Genomic DNA, 22,516 nt, shown 5'->3' with positions numbered 1-22,516 from the left:
CTGTGTGACCTGCTTCTCCATTTTTGTTCTAGATGTATGCCCTAGAGAAACTTGAATACTGTGTAAGCAGATATGCATGAGGCAATGTTGGTAGGAATGTTACATTGTAACTGTGTGTGAAAAACGATCCACTTAACATATTCATTTTGAAGGCAGCCATCTTGCTGACCTGTCTTATTAGATGTAGTGGTTTCATGCGTATTAAAAATCAAGTTTATTTGTCAATTCAGTTCAGTTCAGTTCAGTCGCTCAGTCGTGTCCGACTCTCCGCGACCCCATGAATCACAGCACGCCAGGCCTCCCTGTCCATCACCAACTCCCGGAGCTCACTCAAACTCATGTCCACAGAGTCGGTGATGCCATCCAGCCATCTCACTCTCGGTCGTCCCCTTCTCCTCCCTCCCCCAACCTTTCCCAGCATCAGAGTCTTTTCCAGTGAGTCAACTCGTCGCATTACTCCTCAATAAAGCTGAAAAAACTGGAAGCATCTAATAGAGAAAAAAGAAGGTTAGATGTACTGGCTGTGTATAGATTCTCTCGGATTTGTCAGGGATAAATCCATCACCCACATATAATGATGAACTGGATCATCAAAGCCATTTTCTTATGGACAAGCAATATTCTGTTAGGAAATAAATGCATACAAAGACCCAAGTGCCAAAATCAATAAAAAAATATTAAAATGCCCAGGAATGAGTACAGACTTTTACTGAGAGATACAAAAGACAACTTTACTAAATGGAACCAGATGTCATACATATGGATAGGGAGACTTAATATCTTGTAGATATATATTTTCTCTGTTATCAATCCATATATTTAATGTTAATCAGTGAGAATTATAGAAATTATTTGGGATCTTTTGAGGGGAGTACAGAGAGTTGTTGTTTTTCTTAATTTGAGAAAATTATTGAGTTTATCTACAAGAATAAATAAGAGAGAATAATTTCTTAAGTTAAAAGAAGACAAATGAGAGGTGACCTACCCTACTAAATATTTAAATATATTACAAAGCTACCATAATTAAAACAGTATAGCTCATGTACATGCGTGTTAAGTTGCTTGAGTCATGTCTGACTGGGCTGTAGCCTGCCAGGCTCCTCTGTCCATGGGATTCTCCAGGCAAGAATACTAAAATGGCTTGCCAGACCCTCATGCAGGGGATTTTCCTGACCCAAGGATTGAACCTGTATCTCTTGTGTCTCCTGCATTAGCAGGTAGGTTCTTTATCACTAGCACCACCTCAGAAGTCCAGCTCATGTGCAGGAATAGACAAAGAAATCACTGTGGTAGCATAGAAAGTTGACCCCCAAAATTTGTTGAACTATATATATGATAAAGGTGGCTTTAAAGTTGATAATGGGTGAAATATTTACAGAGTTAATTGGTTTTAAATGGCTAATCAACAAGGAAGAAAATGTACCTTATTTTTTGTGCATGCTAAGTCACTTTAGTTGTGTCCAACTCTTTGTGACCCTGTGGACTGTAGCCCACCAGTCTCCTCTGTCCATGGGATTCTCTAGGCAAGAATAATGGAATGGGTTGCCGTGCCATTCTCCAGGGGATCTTCCTGATCCAGGGATCAAACCGTGTCTTAGGTCTGCTGCATTGTCAGACAGGTTCTTTACCACTAGTGCCACCTGGGAAGCCCATCTTATCTTTTACCATATGCCAAAATTCCAGGTGGATTTAAAGACCAAAGAAGCTATTGTATTATTTATTTGAAATGGCAGCCCACTCCAGTATTCTTCCCTGGGAAATCCCATGAACAGAGGAGCCTGGCAGGCTACAGTCCATGGGGTCACAAAGAGTTGGACACAACTGAGTGACACTGGAAGGGCTGATGTTGAAGCTGAAACTCCAATACTTTGGCCACCTGATGCGAAGGGCTGATTTATTTGAAAAGACCTTGATGCTGGGAAAGATTGAGGGCAGGAACAGAAGGGGACGACAAAGGATGAGATGGTTGGGTGGCATCACCAACTTGATGGACATGGGTTTGGGTGGACTCCGGGAGTTGGTGATGGACAGGGAGGCCTGGCGTGCTGTGGTTCATGGGGTCGTAAAGAGTTGGACACAACTGAGCGACTGAACTGAACTGCAGTGAGTGACTAACACTTTCACTTCTTTCATACATTTATTAGGTGCTTCTTATGTACCAGGGCATTTCCACATATTCTGGACAATGATATGCCAACAATTATATTTTTAAATATAATTCATAATTATATTTAAATTTTTTAAAGTATTATCATAATATTTTTAACATTTGCACTTTATTTGAATCCGGATCCAAATGAAATCTACAGACTAGATTAGTTGCCTCAAGTATTTTTTTGTGTTTAGGTTTCTACCTCCATCTTATTTTCTTGGTGTTGGTCAGTCACTAAGTCGTATCCAACTCGTCTGTGACCCCGTGGACTGTGGCCTGCCAGGCTCCTCTGTCCATGGGATTTCCCGGGCAAGATACTGGAGTGAGTTGCCATTTCCTACTCCAGGGGATCTTCCTGACCCAGGAAGCTCAAAGCCACATCTCCTGAATTGGCAGGCAGATTCTTTACCACTGAGCCACCTAGGAATAATTTATTTGTGATTTATTTTTGACTTGTTTGTTTATTTGTAATTTATTCATTTCACATGTTCCTCTGTCCTCCATATTTCCTATGACTTGGAAATTCCATTCACTGGCTTGATCTTAGTCAGGTTTAATTTTTTCTTTTGACAAAATGACCCCATAGTTATTTGTGTCTTCCATTAAGAAACATATGGTGACTAGTTGTCTCTCTGATTGTGATGCTGGCAAATGTTGATGACTAATTCCTTGATCAGTCAATTAGAAAATATATGTTTTAATCGGTAAAACTATTTTTGTAACAATCTGGATGTAGCAGGGAGCGAAACTCTTTGAATTGGTGTCATCTCTGTATCTGTCGGCACTCCGGAATTCTCCCAATCTATCCATGACATAAACCAATTGCATATAGGATCTGGAAACAGACTTTTGAGGCTCCCAGGGGCCTGAACAAATCTCTGTAATATATAGCACTGTTAGCTTGAAGGATGACTTCTTTTAGAAAGCTTTGCTTCATAAATAGTAGGATGGAAATACTGTTCCAATTTGCTGGCAGCTGGCACCACATCCTGTGCCATGCACAAATATTCATCACCCACCCATAGATCCTATCTTTGATATTTACCAAAGCACCAGGGGGTCCTTCACTCAATCACAACTTCTGTTGTTATTTGCACAATTATCTGGAAAGGAGCGGCAACCTTGGAACCCGGGGAGCCAGTTCATTATTCTGATGATTGTTGTCTTTGCCAGTGCTCAGAAGTTCAGGGGACAGATGGGAGTCAGGGAGGCCAGATGCCTGCATGATTCTACCCCTGGCTAGCCCAGCAGGCCCTGGCTGGAGCCCTCATTTTAGGAGGGAAGGGGTAGAGGCTGAGCTTGGGGAATGGGAAGATATGTGACATCTGACACCCTGGACATTTTAACTCCATCCTGCTGGATCCCAGGGCCCTGGTCCCGCAGAGTGTAAGACCAAGGCCACTGCCACAGTGGGGTGGGGGTAATGTGCATGTGCGCTCAGTTGCATCTGACTTTGATGCCCCATGGACTGTAGTCCACTAGGCTCCACTGTCCATGGGATTTTTCAGGTAAGAATACTACTGGAGTGGGTTGCCATTTCCTACTCCAGGAGATCTTCCCGACCCAGGGATCGAACTCCCATCTCATGCGTCTCCTGCATTGGCAGGCAGATTCTTTACCACTGAGCTACCAGGGTGGGATTAGGGAAGAGAACTATCTCATCTCCTGGGTGTCTCAGATCATGGAAGGACAGGATAGGGTATCTTGCAGTGCAGAAATGCCAAATGCTTGCAGCCTATGTGTCTGTCTGCAGAAACAGATGGCTTGGGCAGTCAGGCTGCCCCAACCTGGCCTCCCCAAGCTGCTGAAGAGTAATCTGGTGCCATATGGGGGTTGGGGGAACAAGACCAGAACTCCCCTGGAAAGGTTAGAACAGCAACCAGTTCATAGAGATCGGATTCACACCAAGATGGGCCGAGCACAAAACTGGTACCACGTGGAGGTGAGACAGGTTGATAACCCACATGGTGGCCAACTCCACTCTGCTGTCTTCCTTGCATCCGGGGACTCAGTCCCCTCTGACAGTTGTTATCTGTGCTGAACTCTGGGAATGTGGGCTGTGGGTTAGGGAGCTCTTGTTCCAGATAAGGCCGTGCTGATAACATGGGGTTGGGGTCTCTCCTGTGCCCAGGTCTACGATGGCAATAACAACTCTGCCCGTCTGCTCGGGGTGTTCAGCCGCACCGAGATGCTGGGGGTGACACTGAATAGCACGTCCAGCAGTCTGTGGCTTGATTTCATCACTGATGCTGAGAACACCAGCAAGGGCTTTGAGCTGCAGTTTTCCAGTAAGTCTTTCTCACTTCTGAATGGACCATGAAATTGGGTTCTCCCTGGTTCTGCACACGGGGAGGCTGGGCTCCAGGATGTCACCCATCGATTAGTGGGTTTGATTTTTTCTAACTGGTGCACACTTCGCTGATTGTTTCCCCTAAGACCCTGTGCCCGTGATGTGGATAAGCTGCCACTTGGCATACAGCTCCATGGTTACATCTGTGATTAACTGAACTCAGAGTTACAGCACACATTTTACTCACTCATCACCTTTAACTCACTAAAAATAATAACACTGAGTCTTTTAATTAAGTTAACCAAAGATAGCCTTTCCTAATCATGACATTTATAAAATAATGTTCGGCTACAGTCAGATGTAAAAAATGCAAACACTAATATATAATTATGTTCTTTTTTTACCACTCCCTGAAGAGTCAAATGTTGAATCTTTCCCTTTTTTCCTGACTGTAACACCCTCCCTTATTCCTGAGATTGCAAAAAGAGAAAAAACCCAAGGTTTGTTGCAGCTACAGAAATTCGGGATGATATATACATTCTTTGGCTTCACGGCTATTTTACTCATTTATTTGAGCTTCTACTTGCCTAGTAGCTACAAAGAAACATGCTTTTTATAGGCTATTTTAAAATCCAGTGAGTATCCATCAACTGATGAGTGGGTAAGTAAAATGTGATATATCCATCCATACCATGGGATATTATTTGGCCATAGAAAAGGATCCAGTTTTGATCCATACTACAACATGGTTGAACCTTGAAAATGTGATGTTAAGTGAAAGAAGCCCGTCACAGTACACGTAGACATATGTATTTCATGATCCATTTATATGAAGTGTCCAGAATAGGCCAATCCACAGAGACAGGAGGAAAATTGTTAGTTGCCTGGGGATGAAGAAGTTGGGGAAAATTCATTTTCCTTTTGGGGTGCTGAAAGTGTCTAAAAGTAGATTGTTCTGAGAGAGTCGCATAACTCTGGATACCCTGTAGATGGGCAAGTGCTTGGTATGTAAGTTATATCTCTATAAAAGTGTTAAAAAAAAAAACACAATGAGTCTACCCAAAATGCCTCTTGCCTGGACATGGGGTCTGTGCCTGTTACTGCAGGCACATCGATGGAAGAGGATTAAATAGAGCTGCCTCTCAATTCCATTTCTATCACCCGAGATTGGGTGACTTTGAAACAATTTGTGTGACCTTCCGCAGTCAATATTCTCAGCTGTGAAATGCATAGTCACTCCTCCCTAAAGGAATCCTGTGAATAAAGCACAAGAGCTGATCCAGGTGACCACTGTGCCTGAGGAACTCTGTAAGTTCACAGAGGTCTCCTTCTCCAGGCTCATTCAATAGAGTATATACTTCAGCAGGATGAAGCTGAGCTGTGAAACAACATGCAAAGTGACTTTTCCATATTTCCTATCAGAATGTCTCAGTGAGCAAAATGGGAAAAGCAGCTCCTGCTAGCAAAATGCTATGGCTCAAACAAACCAAAAAAACCCAGAAAATCCAGACCTTATACCTGAAAACTATTAAAAGCTGTCCTGGAAGAAATAAGTGAAGTCGTTTATGTACAGTGACAGGCAAGGGGGGACACTCTGTAAACAGAGACCCTGACCTGAGCACAGTCCTGTGGCCCCGAACCAGTGCCCCATAAGACACGTGCTGGTGACTTTCTTAAGGATCTGCACACTCTGGGATGGTGGAGGGGGGAGGCTGCAAGATGTGGTTTGTGCCGGGTACATCATGCTCACTCTTTTCTCTTTTCCCCAGGTTTTGAACTCATCAAATGTGAGGACCCAGGAACCCCCCAGTTTGGCTACAAGGTTCATGATGGAGGCCATTTCGCTGGGAGCTCCGTGTCCTTCAGCTGTGACCCCGGGTACAGCCTGCGGGGCAGTGAGGAGCTGCTGTGTCTGAGCGGGGAACGCAGGGCCTGGGACCGGCCGCTGCCCACTTGTGTCGGTAGGAGGCCTCTTGCTCTGCAGGTGATCCCCCATGCGGGCTCAGTCGCTTCCTTCGTGTCCGATTCTTTGCGACCCCATGGACTGCAGCCTACCAGGCTTCTCTGTCCATGGGATTCTCCAGGCAAGAATACTGCAGTGGGTTGCCATTTACCTCCTCTAGGGGATCTTCCCAACCCAGGGATCAAACTCACATCTTTTATGTCTCCTGCATTGGCAGAAGGGTTTTTTTTTTTAACCACTTTCGTTGTCCCCTAATGCAGAGTTCCAAGCTCTTGGCTCACTAAAAGTCCCCCATTGGCCCCCACGCTCCAGGACTTGGGGCTGTCTGAACCCTCCTATTCATGGGAGTCATCGCTGGCCCTGCGTCTCTGCCACCCATGCCCTCACTCTCAACCTCATCACACCTGCACGGCAGTGCAGCCAGCGGTGTTCCGCCACCATCACACATTTAGCGAATGGGACCAGGGCCAAGTCATGCTCTTGGAGTCATAATCCTAGTGACAACAGAGAGGTGGGAGAGTCAACTAAACGGAAGAGGGACTTTTTGCCTGGTTCCAAGGGTTCCTACAACACCACAACTAAATAAATCTCCAGTTCACTCTGGGCCTCAGTTTCCCCATAGACAAAATGGGGTTCATGCTCCCTTTTCTGGAGGCATGCTAAAAGAGAAAGTAGGATGATGAATTAATATCTGTCTTGTCCTTAAGTTTCAGATCATGAGCTAGGTGTATCTCACACTTAAGAATGTGATGATGAACTAGCACCTTCTGAAGCCTGTGGTGCTTCCAGAATGTCAACACAGGCTGTCTGGAAGCTCCATCCACGTGTCACAGGACAAGAGAAACCTGGTCCAAACAGAAGTGGGGGGCAGTTCACGCTCATCCTTTTGTCTCTCCGGCCCGTCCACCTTTCGCCATCCACCTCCCGGCATGTATGACCCTCCCTGCTGAGCAGGAGTCCTACTGTGCTGCTTTGTCCTGCATCCTCAGGCCTCTCCCTCATTCCATCCCCTGTCCCATGGCCCACAACCTCAGCATGACTGTGCAGCTCTGGCTGATCTTATAAAAGCAAAACCTCCACCGGGAGGATGTTAAGCACCTACTGAGTGCCAAGTGGCAGAATTGGTGCAGATGTATGTCTGGGTATGTGCAGAAGCAGAAAATGAAAAAAAGAAAGAATAAAGCATTCTTCCTGCCTTTGGAGAGCCCACACCCTGGCAAGGAAAAGAGACCCAAAACAGATCATAATACAAGATAAGTACTGTAACAAGAGTAGGTGCCAGAGGGTGGAGGGAATACAATAAAGTTGTGCTTAGGAGGTGATATTTTATTTGAGGCTTGAAAGGATGGGTAAGCATCACCCACCAGAGGGGAGGGCAGAAGATTTGCACACTCCAGCCTGAGCCAGTGTGAAGCTGAAGGTGTGAACCAGCATGGGGGGGAGGTGGTAAGGGTGATGGTCTCCCCACCACAGCCCAGACAACTGTATGTTAACAGGATCTTGAAACTGTTACACCACGGAGAGTCTAAAGGCAAGGATTTTAAACCTGACCATGGACAGAACAGGACAGTGGCCTCTGGAGTCTTCCTCTCTCTTTGTGCTCAAGCGCAGGCACACCTTGTCCCTTTTTCCCTGCATCCCTATTTCTATCTCCTTCTTTCTTTCATGTGCCAGGCTCTCTGCCTGGCCCTGGGAATACAGGGAAAAGCAGGTCCCAGGCCAGCAAGGGAGACACAGGCATAAACAGACAACTGTCTGAGGCCATAGTCAAGCCAGAGCAAACGAAATGTGAAGGAGGTGATGATTCACACTGCAAAACAATTATTTGCTTTGCACAAGGGCTCCCCCATAAAGTTCTTCTGAATATCTAATCTGCCAGTCAGATGGAACTTAGAGGATCCACTCAAGCAGTGCTGGAAAAAAATATTTATACTTTGAACATCCAGCGGCCTGCCCCACTGAGACTCCCTCAGGCACCATGTAGGGGAGGGAGGCTGTGTATTTGGAATTGTGTGTGTATATTTTTACATATGTAATATTGTGGTAGACTTGTTCCTGGCCTATCAGAAATGACTGCTACAGCTGCAACATCCTGATGTTTTCTTTGTCCATGGTGGATGCTACAGCCCAAACAAAGCAGCTGGAGCTCTAGGATGGAGATAAGAAAGATCAGAAAGACAAGCGTCTTAGGGTCTTGTTGGTGAATCTGATTCATGCTGGCCCCCAGGCTCAGCCCCTGCCCCCTTCTAGTCCCCAGATAAAGTGACCTCTGAGGAAAGAGGCAGTTGTGCCCATGAGGAAATGCTCCCGGTGCTGCTGCCTCCAAATATTTGGCTCTGGGATGCAGGAGGGGCTGCTCCATCAGGAATATGGAAGGAAGCTCCAGCCCAGAACATGGATAATGTCCTGCCACCTTTTGAGCTACCTGTGAAGCCTACAGGCTTCCTTTGAGCTCATCCTCCCACCCACACCTTATTCCCTGTTCGAGGCTTGTTCAGCCCTGCATCTCTCTGTTGGGTTGGCACAACCCATCCCAACATCAACACGAGGGTAGTGATGCTGAAAGAAAGGGTCCAGTCTCCTGAGCAGGCTCACTGCAGAAGGACCCCTCCCCTGCCCTGCCTTTGTGGGCTCGTGTCAAGCCATGGGGCCTAAGAGATGCTTCATGGGTCCTTTGTAGCAACAGATGAAGGTCAGTCTCCCATTTGTGGCCCTGACCCTATCTTCTCTTACCTCTTCTAAGGTCTTGCTTAATCAGATCTTTCCTAAGAAGCTTTGCAGCAAGTCTCCTCTTCATTTTAACTCATGCTCCCTTGATTCAGACCCTTCATAGTCATTTGCCTGGAAAGCAATAAGCTTTTGTCATTCATTTGATCTTCTATCTCCCCATGTATTCATTCAACAAACATTTGTTAAAGTGTCTGTAAGGTGCCAAGGGCTTCCCAGGTGGCACTAGTGGGAAAGAACCCACCTGACAATGTGGGAGACCCGGGTTCGATCCCTGGGTCGGGAAGATCCCCTAGAGAAGGAAATGGCAGCCCACTCCAGTATTCTTGCCTAGAAAATTCCATGGACAGAGAAGCCTGGCGGGCTACACTCCATGGGGTCACAAAAAGAGTCGGACATGACTGAGCACCTGAGCACATAATGTGCCAAACACCATGCTGGGCACTTGATGTACAAATATAAGTAATACAAGATCCCTACTGCCAGAGAGTGTATACTCTTGTAAAGGAGATTGTTGTTGTTCAATTGCTAAGTTGTATCTATGACCCCATAGACTGCAGCACAGTAGGCTTCCCTGTCTTTCACTGTCTCCTGAAGTTCGCCCAAACTATGTCTGTTGAGTTGGTGATGCCATCCAAACTTCTCATCCACTCTCGCCCCCTGCTCCTTCTGCCCTCAATCTTTCCCAGCATCAGGGTCTTTTCCAGAGAATGGGCTCTTCTCATCAGGTGGCCAAAGTGATATCTTTGTTTTTTACTATGCTATCTAGGTGTGCCATAGCTTTCCAAGGAGTAGGCATCTTTTCATTTCGTGGCTGCAGTCACCACCTGCAGTGATTTGGGGGCCCAAGAAAATAATATCTGTCACTGTTTCCACTTTTTCTCCATCTATTGCTATAAACTGATGGCACCTGATCCCATGATCTTAGTTTTTTGAATGTTGAGTTTTAAGCCAGCTTTTGCACTCTTCTCTTTCACCTTCATTAAGAGGCTCTTTAGTTCCTCTTTGCTTTCTGCCATTAGAGTGGTATCATCTGCATATCTGAGATTGTTGTTATTTCTCCCAGCAGTCTTGATTCCAGCTTGTGACTCATCCAGCCTGGCATTTCATATGATGTACTCATAGAAGTTAAATAAGCAGGGTGACAATATATAGGCTATAATAAAATCCTTATCATGTTATAATGGAGACACCAAAGAGGACAATGTCAGCTCCACGTGGGGCAGGGAGAGTCTCATGTGGAAGATGCTGTCAGGTTGTGAGTCCAAGGAGAGGCCTGAAAAGGCCCAGGGTGCCTGGGCTTGTGGAGTTCGTCATATTTGACTGGACCAAGAGGTTCCAGGAGAGGGCCAGAAAAGCCAAAGGGAGCCCTCTAGGGGCTTAATGGGCTCCCCTAAGCAGTATGGACTTCACCCTGGGAAGGAAGGTTTAACCTAAGTAGGGGTGTGGCCAGTCTGTATTTTACAAGGATCCTTCTGGTGGCACTGCTGGGAGCTGGGGACTCTGTTCCCCTGGAGGTGGTAAGGGACTGAGCCACCACTCTTAACAGTGGGGGCAGGGGGGCAGGTGTGAAAAGAATCACAGAGGTTCAGGCCCAGGGGCTCTGAGCTGGGTTGGACGATAGGGAGGAGGAAGCCCAGGAGGGTCAGCAGCTTCTGACCTGGAGGGCTGCTCTGATGGCAAGCATGGGCCTCTTCACTGGCCCCCCGCCTCCAGGCCTGCCCCTCTGTGTGGCTTCTCACTGCTCCCAGCGTGGTGTCTATATCGGGCAAGTGTGTGAAAGTGACGACTCTACCCACGGGCATAAGCGCTGCGGTTCTCCTAACGCAGGAAACAGGCAGCAGCCTGGTGTGCGGTGCCCTTCCATGTGGGAGGCTCGCCCAGCTCTTCAGCCCCGTCTCCCTGCCACGCCCCATCCCATATGCTGTCCCTCAAGCTGCCGTGCTGTTCCACAGCCCCAGGAGGTTTGCGGTGCTCCTCCGTGTCAGCAGTGTCCTCTTCCCGGGCCTCTCCACCCCACTCTTCCCACCCACCCCACCTCTCCCGACCCTGCACTCGAGGAAACTGGTCACCTCCCCTCTGTGCTATCACTTGCCATGAACATGGCTCGGTCGGGCCCTAGGCATACACTGCTGCCGTCTCCTCCTCTAGACCACAAGTTATCTGGGAGGAAGAATGCAACGTTTCATCAATGACCAGGTCTTGTCAATGACCAGATTTGAGTTCCTGCACATCCTCTAGGAAGCTTCAAGGAGTTTGCTCACTCCTTAGAGTGGGCCGTCAGCCCAACCCCCAGGGACCTTTTTTCAATAACTTTAATGAGATAGACTTCACATACCATAGAGCTGGCCCATTCCGTGTACCATTCAGTGCCTTTTAGTATATCCGTGGGGTTGTACAACCGTCACCACAATCTATTCCTGAACATCTTGTCTCCCAGAAGAAACCCCATACCCATTAGCAATCCCGCCCCACCGCCTGCTCCTCTTCAGGCCTTGGCAACCACAAATGGCCTCTCTGTCTCTGTAAATTTGCCTGTTCCAGATATTTTATATAAATAGAGACACACAGTACATGGCCTTTTGCGCCTGACTTCTTTAACTTAGCTAATATTTTCAGCATTCTGTTCATCCATGTTGTATTGTGTGGCAGTGTCTATTTTTTCTGAACACATAATATTCTGTTGTATGGATACACCTTATCTGTTAATCCATTCATCAGTTGATGGACTTTTGGGTTTTTTCCCTTTTTTGTTTTGGATTTTATGAATGATGATACTATGGTCATTTGTGTACAAATTCTCATTTGAACATACATGTTCATTTCTCTTGGGTGTATATGCAACAGCAGAACTGCTGGGGTCATTGGGTAGCTTTGGGGCTTTCCTGGTGGCTCAGATTGTAAAGAATCTGCCTGTACTGCAGGAGACCCGGGGTCAAGCCCTGGGTCAGGAAGATACCCTGGCGAAGGAAATGGCAACCCACTCCAGTATTCTTGCTGGAGAATCCCATGGGCAGAAGAGCCTGGCGGGCTACAGTCCATGGGGTCGCAAAGAGTCAGTCATGCCTGAGCAATGAACACTTTCACTTTCACTTGGATAGCTGTTTAACATTTTGAGCAGGTGTATAGGAAACTGTTCTCCAAAGCAGCTGTAACATTTTGTGCTGCCACCAGCTGGAAAGTGGAAGCTGAGGGCTCCAGTGTCTCCGCATCCTCACCTACATGGTAGTCAGTCTGTCTTTCCTATTCCAGCCATCCTAGAGCCTGTGAGGCGGGGCCTCGCTGTGGTCTTGATTTGCATTTCCCCGACGACTGTGATGGTGCACAGCTCATGCGCTCAGAGGCCATTTGTACACTTTCTGTGCAGAAATGTCTGTTCCGAGGCTTTGCCCATTTTTCAGCCAAGCTGTTTGTCTCTTCATTGTTGACTTGTAGGGGCTTTTGTAGATCCCAGATACAAGTCTCATCCAGGGCCCTTCCCCTATGCTGTGCTCAGCCACGTGGGGTGAACAGAGGGACCCTGCACACAGGCAGGAGGAGCCAGGGGGTGCCTCTGTGCACACAGATCACCCCCCGAAACTCACTCTTCTGGGATTTCTTTCAGCTGAGTGTGGAGGGACAGTGAGAGGAGAGGTGTCGGGGCAGGTGCTGTCCCCTGGGTATCCAGCTCCGTACGAGCACAACCTCAACTGCATCTGGACCATCGAGGCTGATGCCGGCTGCACCATTGGGTAAGTGTCAGGGCCGGCAAACTGACCACTGCCAGCCGTTCAGGGGATTCATCACCAGCACCCTTACCAATCCCCCAGCCAGTGGCTGGCCCACCTCACCTGAAGGCCCTGGTGATCAACAGTCATACCCCAGGCTCAGGCCAGGGCCTGTGGAAAACCTGAAAAGGCCAGCCTCAGCATCACAGGGCTGCAATCCAAGTTCACATAAGGCACTGGCCGAGGTGACACTGGGACCACACAGTAGCTGTGGGCACGGGCTCGAATCCCAGCTCTGCCCTTTACCATTTGCAGGACTTTGGGTAAGTCTCTCCTCCTTTTCTTCTGGGGTATATGGGCTGTAATACTGGCTTCTCAGGATAGAAAACCTAAATTAGCCACTGTAGGCCTTGTACTCAGCACAGTGCTTGGAACATAGTCAATTTTCAGCATGGTTCTATGATGGTAGTAAGAGTCTGCCTACTACTCCAGTATCACCCCATCGCTTCCCTTTCTCAGTCTGGGTTTTCACATCTGTAAAATGGTGACAAAAACGCTTGTGCTTCAGGACTGTGGAGGGAATAGTTAGAAAAGTCCAGCATGCTGTCCGGCACTTTGTACATATTCCCTCAAAACATAGCGTCCTTTCCACATCCGTGCCTAACAGGGATTGCATACTGGAGTCCCAAAGAGGAGATGCGCGTGTACGTGGTGAGAGGCGGTGGCAGGAGCGGGCAGGGGACTGAGCAGCAGGGTGGGAGGCCAGAGTCGGGAAATGGTGACACTGGAGTAAGTCATGTTGGGTGGAGAGGAGGCGGCCCCGTAGCCAAGGAGGAAGGTTGGCAGGACAGAAGGGCCTACTGGGCAGAAGAGGTGACCGGACACTGGGTGGACTCAAGGAGCTGGGCACGGGTCCATAGGGCCAGAGCATCTCCCAGGACTTGCGTGGAGGGGTGGGCTGCAGAGGGGATGAAGCTGGTGGAGGTCCATGGGTGCTGTGAGCCGTGGTCCCATTCTGGCAGCTTGTGGAAGAGGGGACAGACCCGGGCTGGGAGCCCAGTGAGAAGGATGCTGGCTATTGCCAGAGTGTCACTGGGGCGAGGAGGCCTGAACCCCACCAGTGGCGATGGGATGGTGAAGAAGGGACAAGTTCAGGGGACCTTCATTAAGGACTTGCACCAGCCAGTCTCACTCCCCTCCAGAAATGTAGAAATCGAGGTTTCTTCTGTCTCCTCATTTCTTGTTGTGGAGCAGACAATATGTAAAATAGAAGAGTCAAAAGAACAGTACGCTGAGCACCTCTGTCCCTGTCACCTGGATTCGGCTGCTGAGAATATTCCAGCGTATTTGCTCCTTTTTCTTTCCTTTCTGTCCTCGTTTTTGCTTTTGCTGAATCACACAAAGGTAATTGTAGACATCCTGATACTGCTTAAGTACTGGGGCGTGCATCTCCTCCATGATACGGTAACCTGAGCTTCCCCAGGACATGCAGTGTTGGTTCCCAGGTATTAAGGTTTAGGAGGAGGCTGGAAGGAGAGCAGAGAGATCGCGGCGTGTCTAGCAGGAAGAGCGCCAGAAATCAGTGATGGGCTTTCTGGGCAGACGTGAGAACTGTTGTCACTCAGAGGAATGGTGGGCGTGGGCTGGGCTGGGGGGAAGACCAGAGGATCCTCTCCTAGCTCTCAGAAAGAGAGAATCCAGATAAACAGGAAATAATCTCTCCAGAGACAGCAGGAACTCTAGAGGGGGCCTGCTGGGGCGGAGGGTGAGGACGCCAAGGTGGGGAATGACAGGGAAAGGATGAGCGTGACCTCAGTCCCCATTGGAAAGGCTCCTTGGTGCTTCACAGCCTCAAAGGAAAAGAGAAGAGAAGGGCTTCCCGTTGCACTGAGAGCGGCTGAAAGATGGGGGTGGAGCAATTGCACCCTTTCCCCTTCCTCCTGCGGTCCCTCCGCCCAGCCCGCCGGCCCAGCCAGGCGTCCGCCGCGTCCCCCACCCCTGTACCCACGCCTGGTCGCAGCCCCTCGCCTCCTCTCTCCCTCACTGACCCCACACCCCGCCACCCCTCCCTGGAACCAGCAGCAGCCAAGTTTAGGGAGTTCATAGCCAGACCACCTTAAGACGGACACAAACAGCCCCTTTGGTGTCCGTGCCCTTATTCGGAGGAAGACTTCCCTACTATCTTTGAGGGGAGCTGTGCTGGGTGTTCATTGTGGCATGTGGGCGTCTCTTGCTTTTGGTGCATGGGCTTTGGGGTACGCAGGCTCAGTAGCTGTGGTGCACTGGCTTGGTTGCGGTATGTGGAATCTTGGTTCAACCAGAGATTGAATGTCGTCCCCTGCACTGGAAGGTGAATTCTTAACCACTGGACCACCAGGGAAGTCCCAAGACTTCATTATTATTTTTTAAGTTAAAATATCTTTATAGAATTTTTATATATGAAAAAAGAGATACTTTATTTTTTAAGAGTTTTTATGTGGGCCACTCTGTAAAGCCTTTATTGAGTTTGTTACATTATTTCTGTTTTATGTTTTGGTTTTCTAGCCACGAGTCTTGTGGGATCTTAGCTCAACAACCAGGGATTGAACCTGAACGCCCTGCATTGGAAGGCAGAGTCTTAAGCACTGGGCAGCCAGGGAAGTCCCAAAATACTCATTTTTTTAAATTGTAAAGAAGTTTATAGAGTAGAAATCAGAAGCCCCCATCATCTTACTCCATTCTTCGCACACCCTTCACAAGAGAGCCGTTGAGAGCCACTTGCTTGACTTTCTCTTTTCGGCATTTTGTGTGCCGGTGTGTACAGAAAGCAAAGGCAATAATCGTGCTTGCTAAAACAAGATCACCTCTTCAAGTGGCTCAGTAGCTTGCTTTTTGTTTTACCATTTACCAACATATCATCATCTTATAATGTCAATATATATAGATCGACCCCATCCTGGTTGATGGTTACAGGGAATTCTATTGTCTGTATAACCATAATTTATTTAACTACTTTCCTATTGATAAAGTGGATATTTTCACTTTTTCACTCGAGTAAACACCCTTACACATGAATCTTTGAACAGTTGTCCAATTAGTTCCTTAGATAGATTCTAAGAAGGCAGATGTTTATGCACGACCTCACGTTTCCCTCCAGCTATTACAGTAATGTACTCATCTGCCAGAAGCCTGCTTCCCCGCTCTGTATCACTCGATGCTGTCGATCCTGACAGCGTTTACCTGTTTGATGGACAAAATGGTACTTAATTGTTTTTGCTGCTTCAAGTTCTTTGAATGTTTTTCTTTGAGGAAGTTCCTTTTCATATAGACTATTCATCTGAGTTTGTGTCTAGTCTATAATTTTAGCTTAGGTTTCTTTTAAGCTGAATATTTAAGAATGTCTCAGTTATTAAGCTACATATTTTGTATGATTTTGTAAATCAATTCCACTTTTACTACATTGCACCCTTGTTACTTTTTGAATTTTTTTCCTTATTTGTGTTCTGTGTATATTTGAAGAAAGGGAAAAGAAAGAAACCCTTTAAAAGAAAGGATTTTATACATTTCTCTTACATCCTATGTATTATGCTTTCTTTCAAACAAAATATACAATGCTTTTTATTGTTCTTTTATTTGTAACTCTTCCTGTTGTTAGCTGATTTGATTTAATTGGCTCTGTTTCTCCTCTAGTGATTTGATAGATCTAAATCCCATTTTCATTCTGCCAGTGATCTTGTGTTTCCATTAATTCTGTTTTCAACAGTATTTATTCAGTTATTCCTGCCTCTTTATTTTGGAAATCTTGTTTTTGTTTCCATCTTTATTTCAAGAAAGCTGCACTTTCTGTTTTCAGATTGCTCTTGACAGCCCACTTTTGTTTTTATCAGTGTATTGTCATCTCGCATCTCTCGGAGAACATTATTTATGTTTTGTTTTACAACGACTCCTGTTTTTCCTACATCAACTGCATTCTGCATTCGGGCCATCTGGGCCGATCATTCAGCTGCGTTCCTTGGAAGAGCTGATTATCTTTATGTCCCAGTGTCCTGTGTTCAGTACAAGCTGCAGCGGAAAGCCAGACTCAGCCATCACCCTGCCTACCACTCTACTCACGCTGTAGCTTGGGAAGTTCTTCAAGCAGGCACCCTGCACCTCAATTCTTTTATCTGTAACTCGGCAATTAAAATAGCACCTACCACCTAAGGCTCCTCTGGGAATGAAGTGAGCTAATGTGTCTGAACACTTAGAATAATGCCTGGGACGAAACTCCCTAATGTGGAGTATCCCCCTCCATGGGCTGGTAGGGGGTTGTTCTTTTGACCCAGGTGGCATCCAAGAGCACAACAGGTGGTAGGTCACCCCTGAGAGTCACAGATGGCAGGTGCCGTGCTATTGGTGGGGGTGGGTGTCACACATGTTTTCCCTTGGCTGTGCCAGCCCATGAGACTGTCCCTGGGGCTCAGACAGAGGCCTGCAGGTACCTATCCTCACCCTGCCCCTGCCTCAGCCAAGCGCTGGAGGTGACCGGAGGAATCTGTGGTCACCTCACCTCAGCAAGCTGGGCGAAGAGAGTCAGTCCCTTTCCGGGAGTGCCCAGGAGGAACTACACCCTGTAGGTGGCTACAGGGATTCACGGTCAGGGTGACCCAAGCAGGATAGTGGGCCCTTCCTGGACGTGCACAAGAGTGGGCTGGTGGTCACACCCTGCCCTTGAACACAGGATAGGAGAGGCATTTGACAAAGTGTTTCTCCCTGAGAGCCAAGAACGGGTAGGCTGGCTGATGAACTCTGTCCAGGCCTGGCAACTAATAGCAGGAGAGCAGACCTGTGAGCGGCGACCTTCATGTCACCCCTAAGTGTGTCATCAGTACCAAGACGGTGGAAATTTCAGCCCACGTGGGTGGGACCTCTTCTCAGATTGCAATGTTGGGTTCCAGTTTTCCTTTTTATAATCAGTGGACCAGCTCAGATGACAACTGGAGAGGGAGGCAAACCCTTTTTCCTCCTATTCCTCCCCTCTACTTAACGGGTCTCCAGTCTCTACAGCATACCAGGTTCTGGTCAGTTATGATTGTCCCCGTTTTATAGATGGGATCACTGAGGCCCAGGAGTGACGAATGTCTCACAGTAACCCAGTGATACAGGTTTCAAGCGCATTCTGTCTGGCCCTAGTCTACCATTCTGACCCGGAATTAGTTCCATTTAGCACGCCAGGACATTAGGTACCTTCTCTGTGCTACAGACTGTGTGATGCCATGCAATGGGAAACCAAAGATCAGACAACAGTCAGTCCTTGTCTGCAGGGGCTCACGTTCTAGTGGGAAATCAGGCAAATAAACAGGTACCTCCAAGACAAGGCAGGTGCTGTAATTAACCGCAAGTCAAGTTCAGTAATGGAGAAAAGAAAGACAAGCAGAGCTTGCCTGGACATGGAGAGGCAAACATTCCAGGTGAGGGGAAGCGGAGTGAAGGCATGAACCTAGGGGTTATCCACAAAAAAAGGAAAGAGCACTCAATTGATGCGGATGGATGTGGGGAGATAAAGTTGTGTGGGTAAAGAGGGGTCTCTGCAGGACCCTGAATGCCAAGAGGAGAACTCTGAATGGCTTTCTCAGTATAATGAGGAGTCACTGGAATATTTTGAAGACAGTAACGACATTCAGTTCATTTAGAAACTTGGAACATTTACTCAGTGCTGGGCATCCTGCCAGGTGCTGAGGGTATAAATATAAATAAGAAACAGTCTTTTCCCTTTAAGGTCTCGATCTTACAGATAGAAAATTTCTCTGTTAGGAATGGAAATAGAAAAACTGACTAAAGCTGGCTTCAGCAGGTGGGGGTTCACTTTTCTCCCGGAAAAAGCATCTGATGGTCCCATGCAGACCTAGTGCAGTCGCTCAGGATGCCATTGCTGTTCCCCTTGCCCTTGCGTCCATCATTCTCACAGTGACCTAGCCAGCCGCCGCAGCTCCAGGCATCGTGTCTGCTGCTGTTGTTCAGTCGTTCAGTCGTATCCGACCCTTAGCGACCCCATGGACTGCAGAAAGCCAGACTTCCCGGTCCTTCACTATCTCCCAGAGTTTGCTCAGCTTCATGTCCATTGATGATGCTACTCTGTCTGCATTCCAGTCTAAAAGAAGAGGGAAGAGGAAAGGGAGCGAACTTTCTTCTGCGTGCGTGCGTGCGCACGCATGCGTGCTCAGTCGTGTCTGACTCAGACCCCCCTGGACTGTCAGAACTGTACATGGAACAACAGACTGGTTCCAAATAGGAAAAGGAGTACGTCAAGGCTGTATATTGTCACCCTGCTTATTTAACTTCTATGCAGAGTACATCATGAGGAACGCTGGGCTGGAAGAAGCACAAGCTGGAATCAAGATTGCCGGGAGAAATATCAAGAACCTCAGATATGCAGATGACACCACTCTTATGGCAGAAAGTGAAGAGGAACTCAAAAGCCTCTTGATGAAAGTGAAAGAGGAGAGTGAAAAGGTTGGCTTGAAACTCAACATTCAGAAAACAAAGATCATGGCAGCTGGTCCCATCACTTCATGGGAAATAGATGGGGTAACAGTGGAAACAGTGTCAGACTTTATTTTTTTGGGCTCCAAAATCACTGCGGATACTGATTGCAGCCATGAAATTAAAAGACGCTTACTCCTTGGAAGGAAAGTTATGACCAACCTAGATAGCATATTAAAAAGCAGAGACATTACTTTGCCAACAAAGGTCCATCTAGTCAAGGCTATGGTTTTTCCCGTGGTCATGTATGGATGTGAGAGTTGGACTGTGAAGAAAGCTGAGCACCGAAGAATTGATGCTTTTGAACTGTGGTGCTGGAGAAGACTCTTGAGAGTCCCTTGGACTGCAAGGAGATCCAACCAGTCCATTCTAAAGATCAATCCTGGATGTTCACTGGAAGGACTGATGCTAAAGCTGAAACTGCAATACTTTGGCCACCTAATGCGACGAGTTGACTCACTGGAAAAGACTCTGATGTTGGGAAGGATTGGGGGCGGGAGGAGAAGGGGATGACCGAGAATGAGATGGCTGGATGGCATCACCGACTCGATGGACATGAGTTTGAGTGAACTCCGGGAGTTGGTGATGGACAGGGAGGCCTGGCGTGCTGTGATTCATGAGGTCACAAAGAGTCGGTCATGACTGAGCAACTGAACTGAACTGAACTGGACTGTATGTAGCCCACAAGTTTCCTCTGTCCACGGAATTATCCAGGCAAGAATCCTGGAGTGGGTTGCCATTTCCCACCCCAGGGGATTTTCCCGACCCAGGAATCAAACCCTCCTCTGTTGCATCCCCTGCATTGGCAGGCGGATTCTTTACCTCTGCGCCGCCTGCAGACGCCTTCCTACGTTTCATTAGTCTGAACTTCCCTTGCCTTGCTGAGGGCAAGTGAAAAATTGATTTCGTTTTGCTTTTACAGTTTTAATAGTAAAGACAGATGAGAGGTTTGGAAATGGAATACATGTAAGCCTACCTATAGTGCCTACTTAGATTCTTGTATAATGAAGTAAGTGCTATAGTAGAAGTATGTACAAACACAATAGAAAGCCTTTACAAGGTCAGTTCATAATTCCAGGTGGCAGCTTGGGGCGAGGTGTTACAGAGAGGAGGTGCTATTCTAGCTACACATTACAGAACAGTAGTAGTTCACCATGCAGCGTGGAGGTAAAGAGCTTCCAGGCATGTGAAAGAGAGGAAGGGGTGGTTGGACACAGCTGCTTCACTCATTGTCTGGTGGTCATGATGGTCTCCACTTCAGGAGGTTCAGTGGCAGCAATGCAGAGGACACATTAGCTGGATAACCAAGGAGGAATCGAGTATAACTATCTGAGGGGTCCTGGTTACACTCAGAAGAACTGAGTATAGGTTGAGGCTGAGAGCTCTGTGTGGCCGGCTCTAAGAAGGGAAGGCAGGCAGGGGTAAGACACAGTCCTTTGCTGGTGTGCTTTCCATAAAGAGATCTGGGGAACTTGGAGGATGGAGGAGCTCCTTGTTCCTGGAAGCTCTGATTTCTGCTCTTAATGCCCATTTAGTCATACTAGTCCTACTCTGTTGATTTTTAACTGTGGATGTGCTTCTTAATGATTAATGCCAGGGCAACCTGGAAACTCTGTTCTTGGCTGTTGGTTATGAAGCAGCAGGATTACTGAGGGGGGCCATGGCTTTGATTACCCAGAACTGCTGCCCAGTGGAGCTTGTCTTCCTGGGAGGACGCTGGACTAGATGAAACATCTGGCTGTGCCTGAAGCCCAGATGCCCCCACTGCAGTTTCGTATCAATCAGAGAGCAGCAATCCCCCACTGTGGTCAGCATGGCTTCCCTTTACTCAACAAGCGGGCAGCTGGCCCCGAGGAGGCAGAGGCACGAGAAGTCAAGCTTCTGTTCACAGCTCTTGCCAGGAATTGTAACTGCAGGTTTAGCAGCTTCCAGAAGGTTTATTTTCATGCAGTGACAGTAAGTCAGACCTTAAACAGAGAAGGTCCATGTACTCACACTGCAAGAACTGACCTCCTGAAGGAACTGAACAGATAAGCACAAACACATTAGGGTATTGCTTTGTCAGATTTATGGTTTCAGCAAACCAGGGAATAATCAAAAGGAGCTCAGAAGTGTTTGAAGGAGAGGATGTAGGTAACCTGGTAGGTATAAATGTAGCTTTCAGAATGGTGGTGCTCTCTCGCAATTTAGCTTCTCATAGGTTACCTCTGGAAAAAGAAACACAAACTACTTCAAATTATCCAAAGATGATAATACAGCTGAGCTTCACTGAATAGTTGAATTGGCCAGAATACATCCATTTAACTGCCAGTTTACAAGCCCAGAAATGAATTCCAGCATCTCTTAGGAAGAGAATAAACAGTTCAACCAAAGAAATGCAAACCTTGTTGGTGTGCCACGTTGGACCAGTATAAATCTCTCCCTTTCAAAAAATAAACAAGCAAAAATTAAATTAAAAACCTGTGATGCCACTTAAAACATACCATTCTTTTAAAAAGATAACCATTTTCCATTGAAAACATTTTACCGTAGGAGGCAGAAGAAATTTTAAATGGGTATATAGATAATACTCTATTTTGGTGGGTGGGGAGGCTGTGTTGAGTCTTCGTTGCTGTGTACATTTTTTCTGTAATTGTAGCAAGCAGGGGCTTCCTTCTAGTTTTGGTGTATGGGCTTCTTATTGCAGTGTCTTCTTTTATTGCAGAGCACAGGCTGTAGGCACATGAGCTCAGTTGGTCGTGGCTCCCAGGTTCTAAAGCACAGGCTCAATTGTTGTGGTGCATGGGCTTAGTTGCTCCACAGCATGTGGGATCTTCCCCGATCAGGGATTGAACCCACATCTTCTGAATTGGCAGGTGGATTCTTTACCACTGAGCCACCAGGAAAGTCCTAGATAATATTCTTGTTTAAGCATCAGGAATAGGGAAGATAAATAGCAGAAAATGGATGGCAAAACGGAGGAGGAAAGCTCCTGAGCTGGAAAGACAGTGACAAAGACAAGGGAAGAATGAAAAGAAACTAAATACACAATAAAAATTAAAATTTGTAATCACAGTATTTACCTTATAAGAAACAGAGGCATTGAAACAGGAGACAAGCTGGAGAATCTCTCTGAAACTGCAGAGAAAGTGGGTGAAGGTGGGGAAGTAATGAAAGAAAAGTTGCTGAATGTGGAC

General features: G+C 47.1%; 1 protein-coding gene across 1 annotated transcript in view; it reads left to right on the top strand.

Annotated features, from left to right (window-relative positions):
- CSMD2 (CUB and Sushi multiple domains 2) overlaps positions 1 to 22,516 on the top strand; it is a 695,284-nt gene that overhangs the window by 495,973 nt on the left and 176,795 nt on the right. Inside the window, exons 23-25 of the mRNA XM_088835123.1 lie at positions 4,284 to 4,440; positions 6,212 to 6,403; positions 12,737 to 12,863. Coding sequence (XP_088691249.1) covers positions 4,284 to 4,440; positions 6,212 to 6,403; positions 12,737 to 12,863 — 476 coding nt within the window. The remainder of the gene's footprint in view (positions 1 to 4,283; positions 4,441 to 6,211; positions 6,404 to 12,736; positions 12,864 to 22,516) is intronic.

The sequence above is a fragment of the Moschus berezovskii genome, chromosome 4 (genome assembly GCF_049115385.1).
Source record: "Moschus berezovskii isolate FMDL1 chromosome 4, NW_MosBer_1.0, whole genome shotgun sequence".
NCBI classification, from domain to species: Eukaryota; Metazoa; Chordata; class Mammalia; order Artiodactyla; family Moschidae; genus Moschus; species Moschus berezovskii.
Note: the sequence above shows the minus strand (reverse complement) of the source record. Positions and strands in the feature narration are given on the sequence as shown.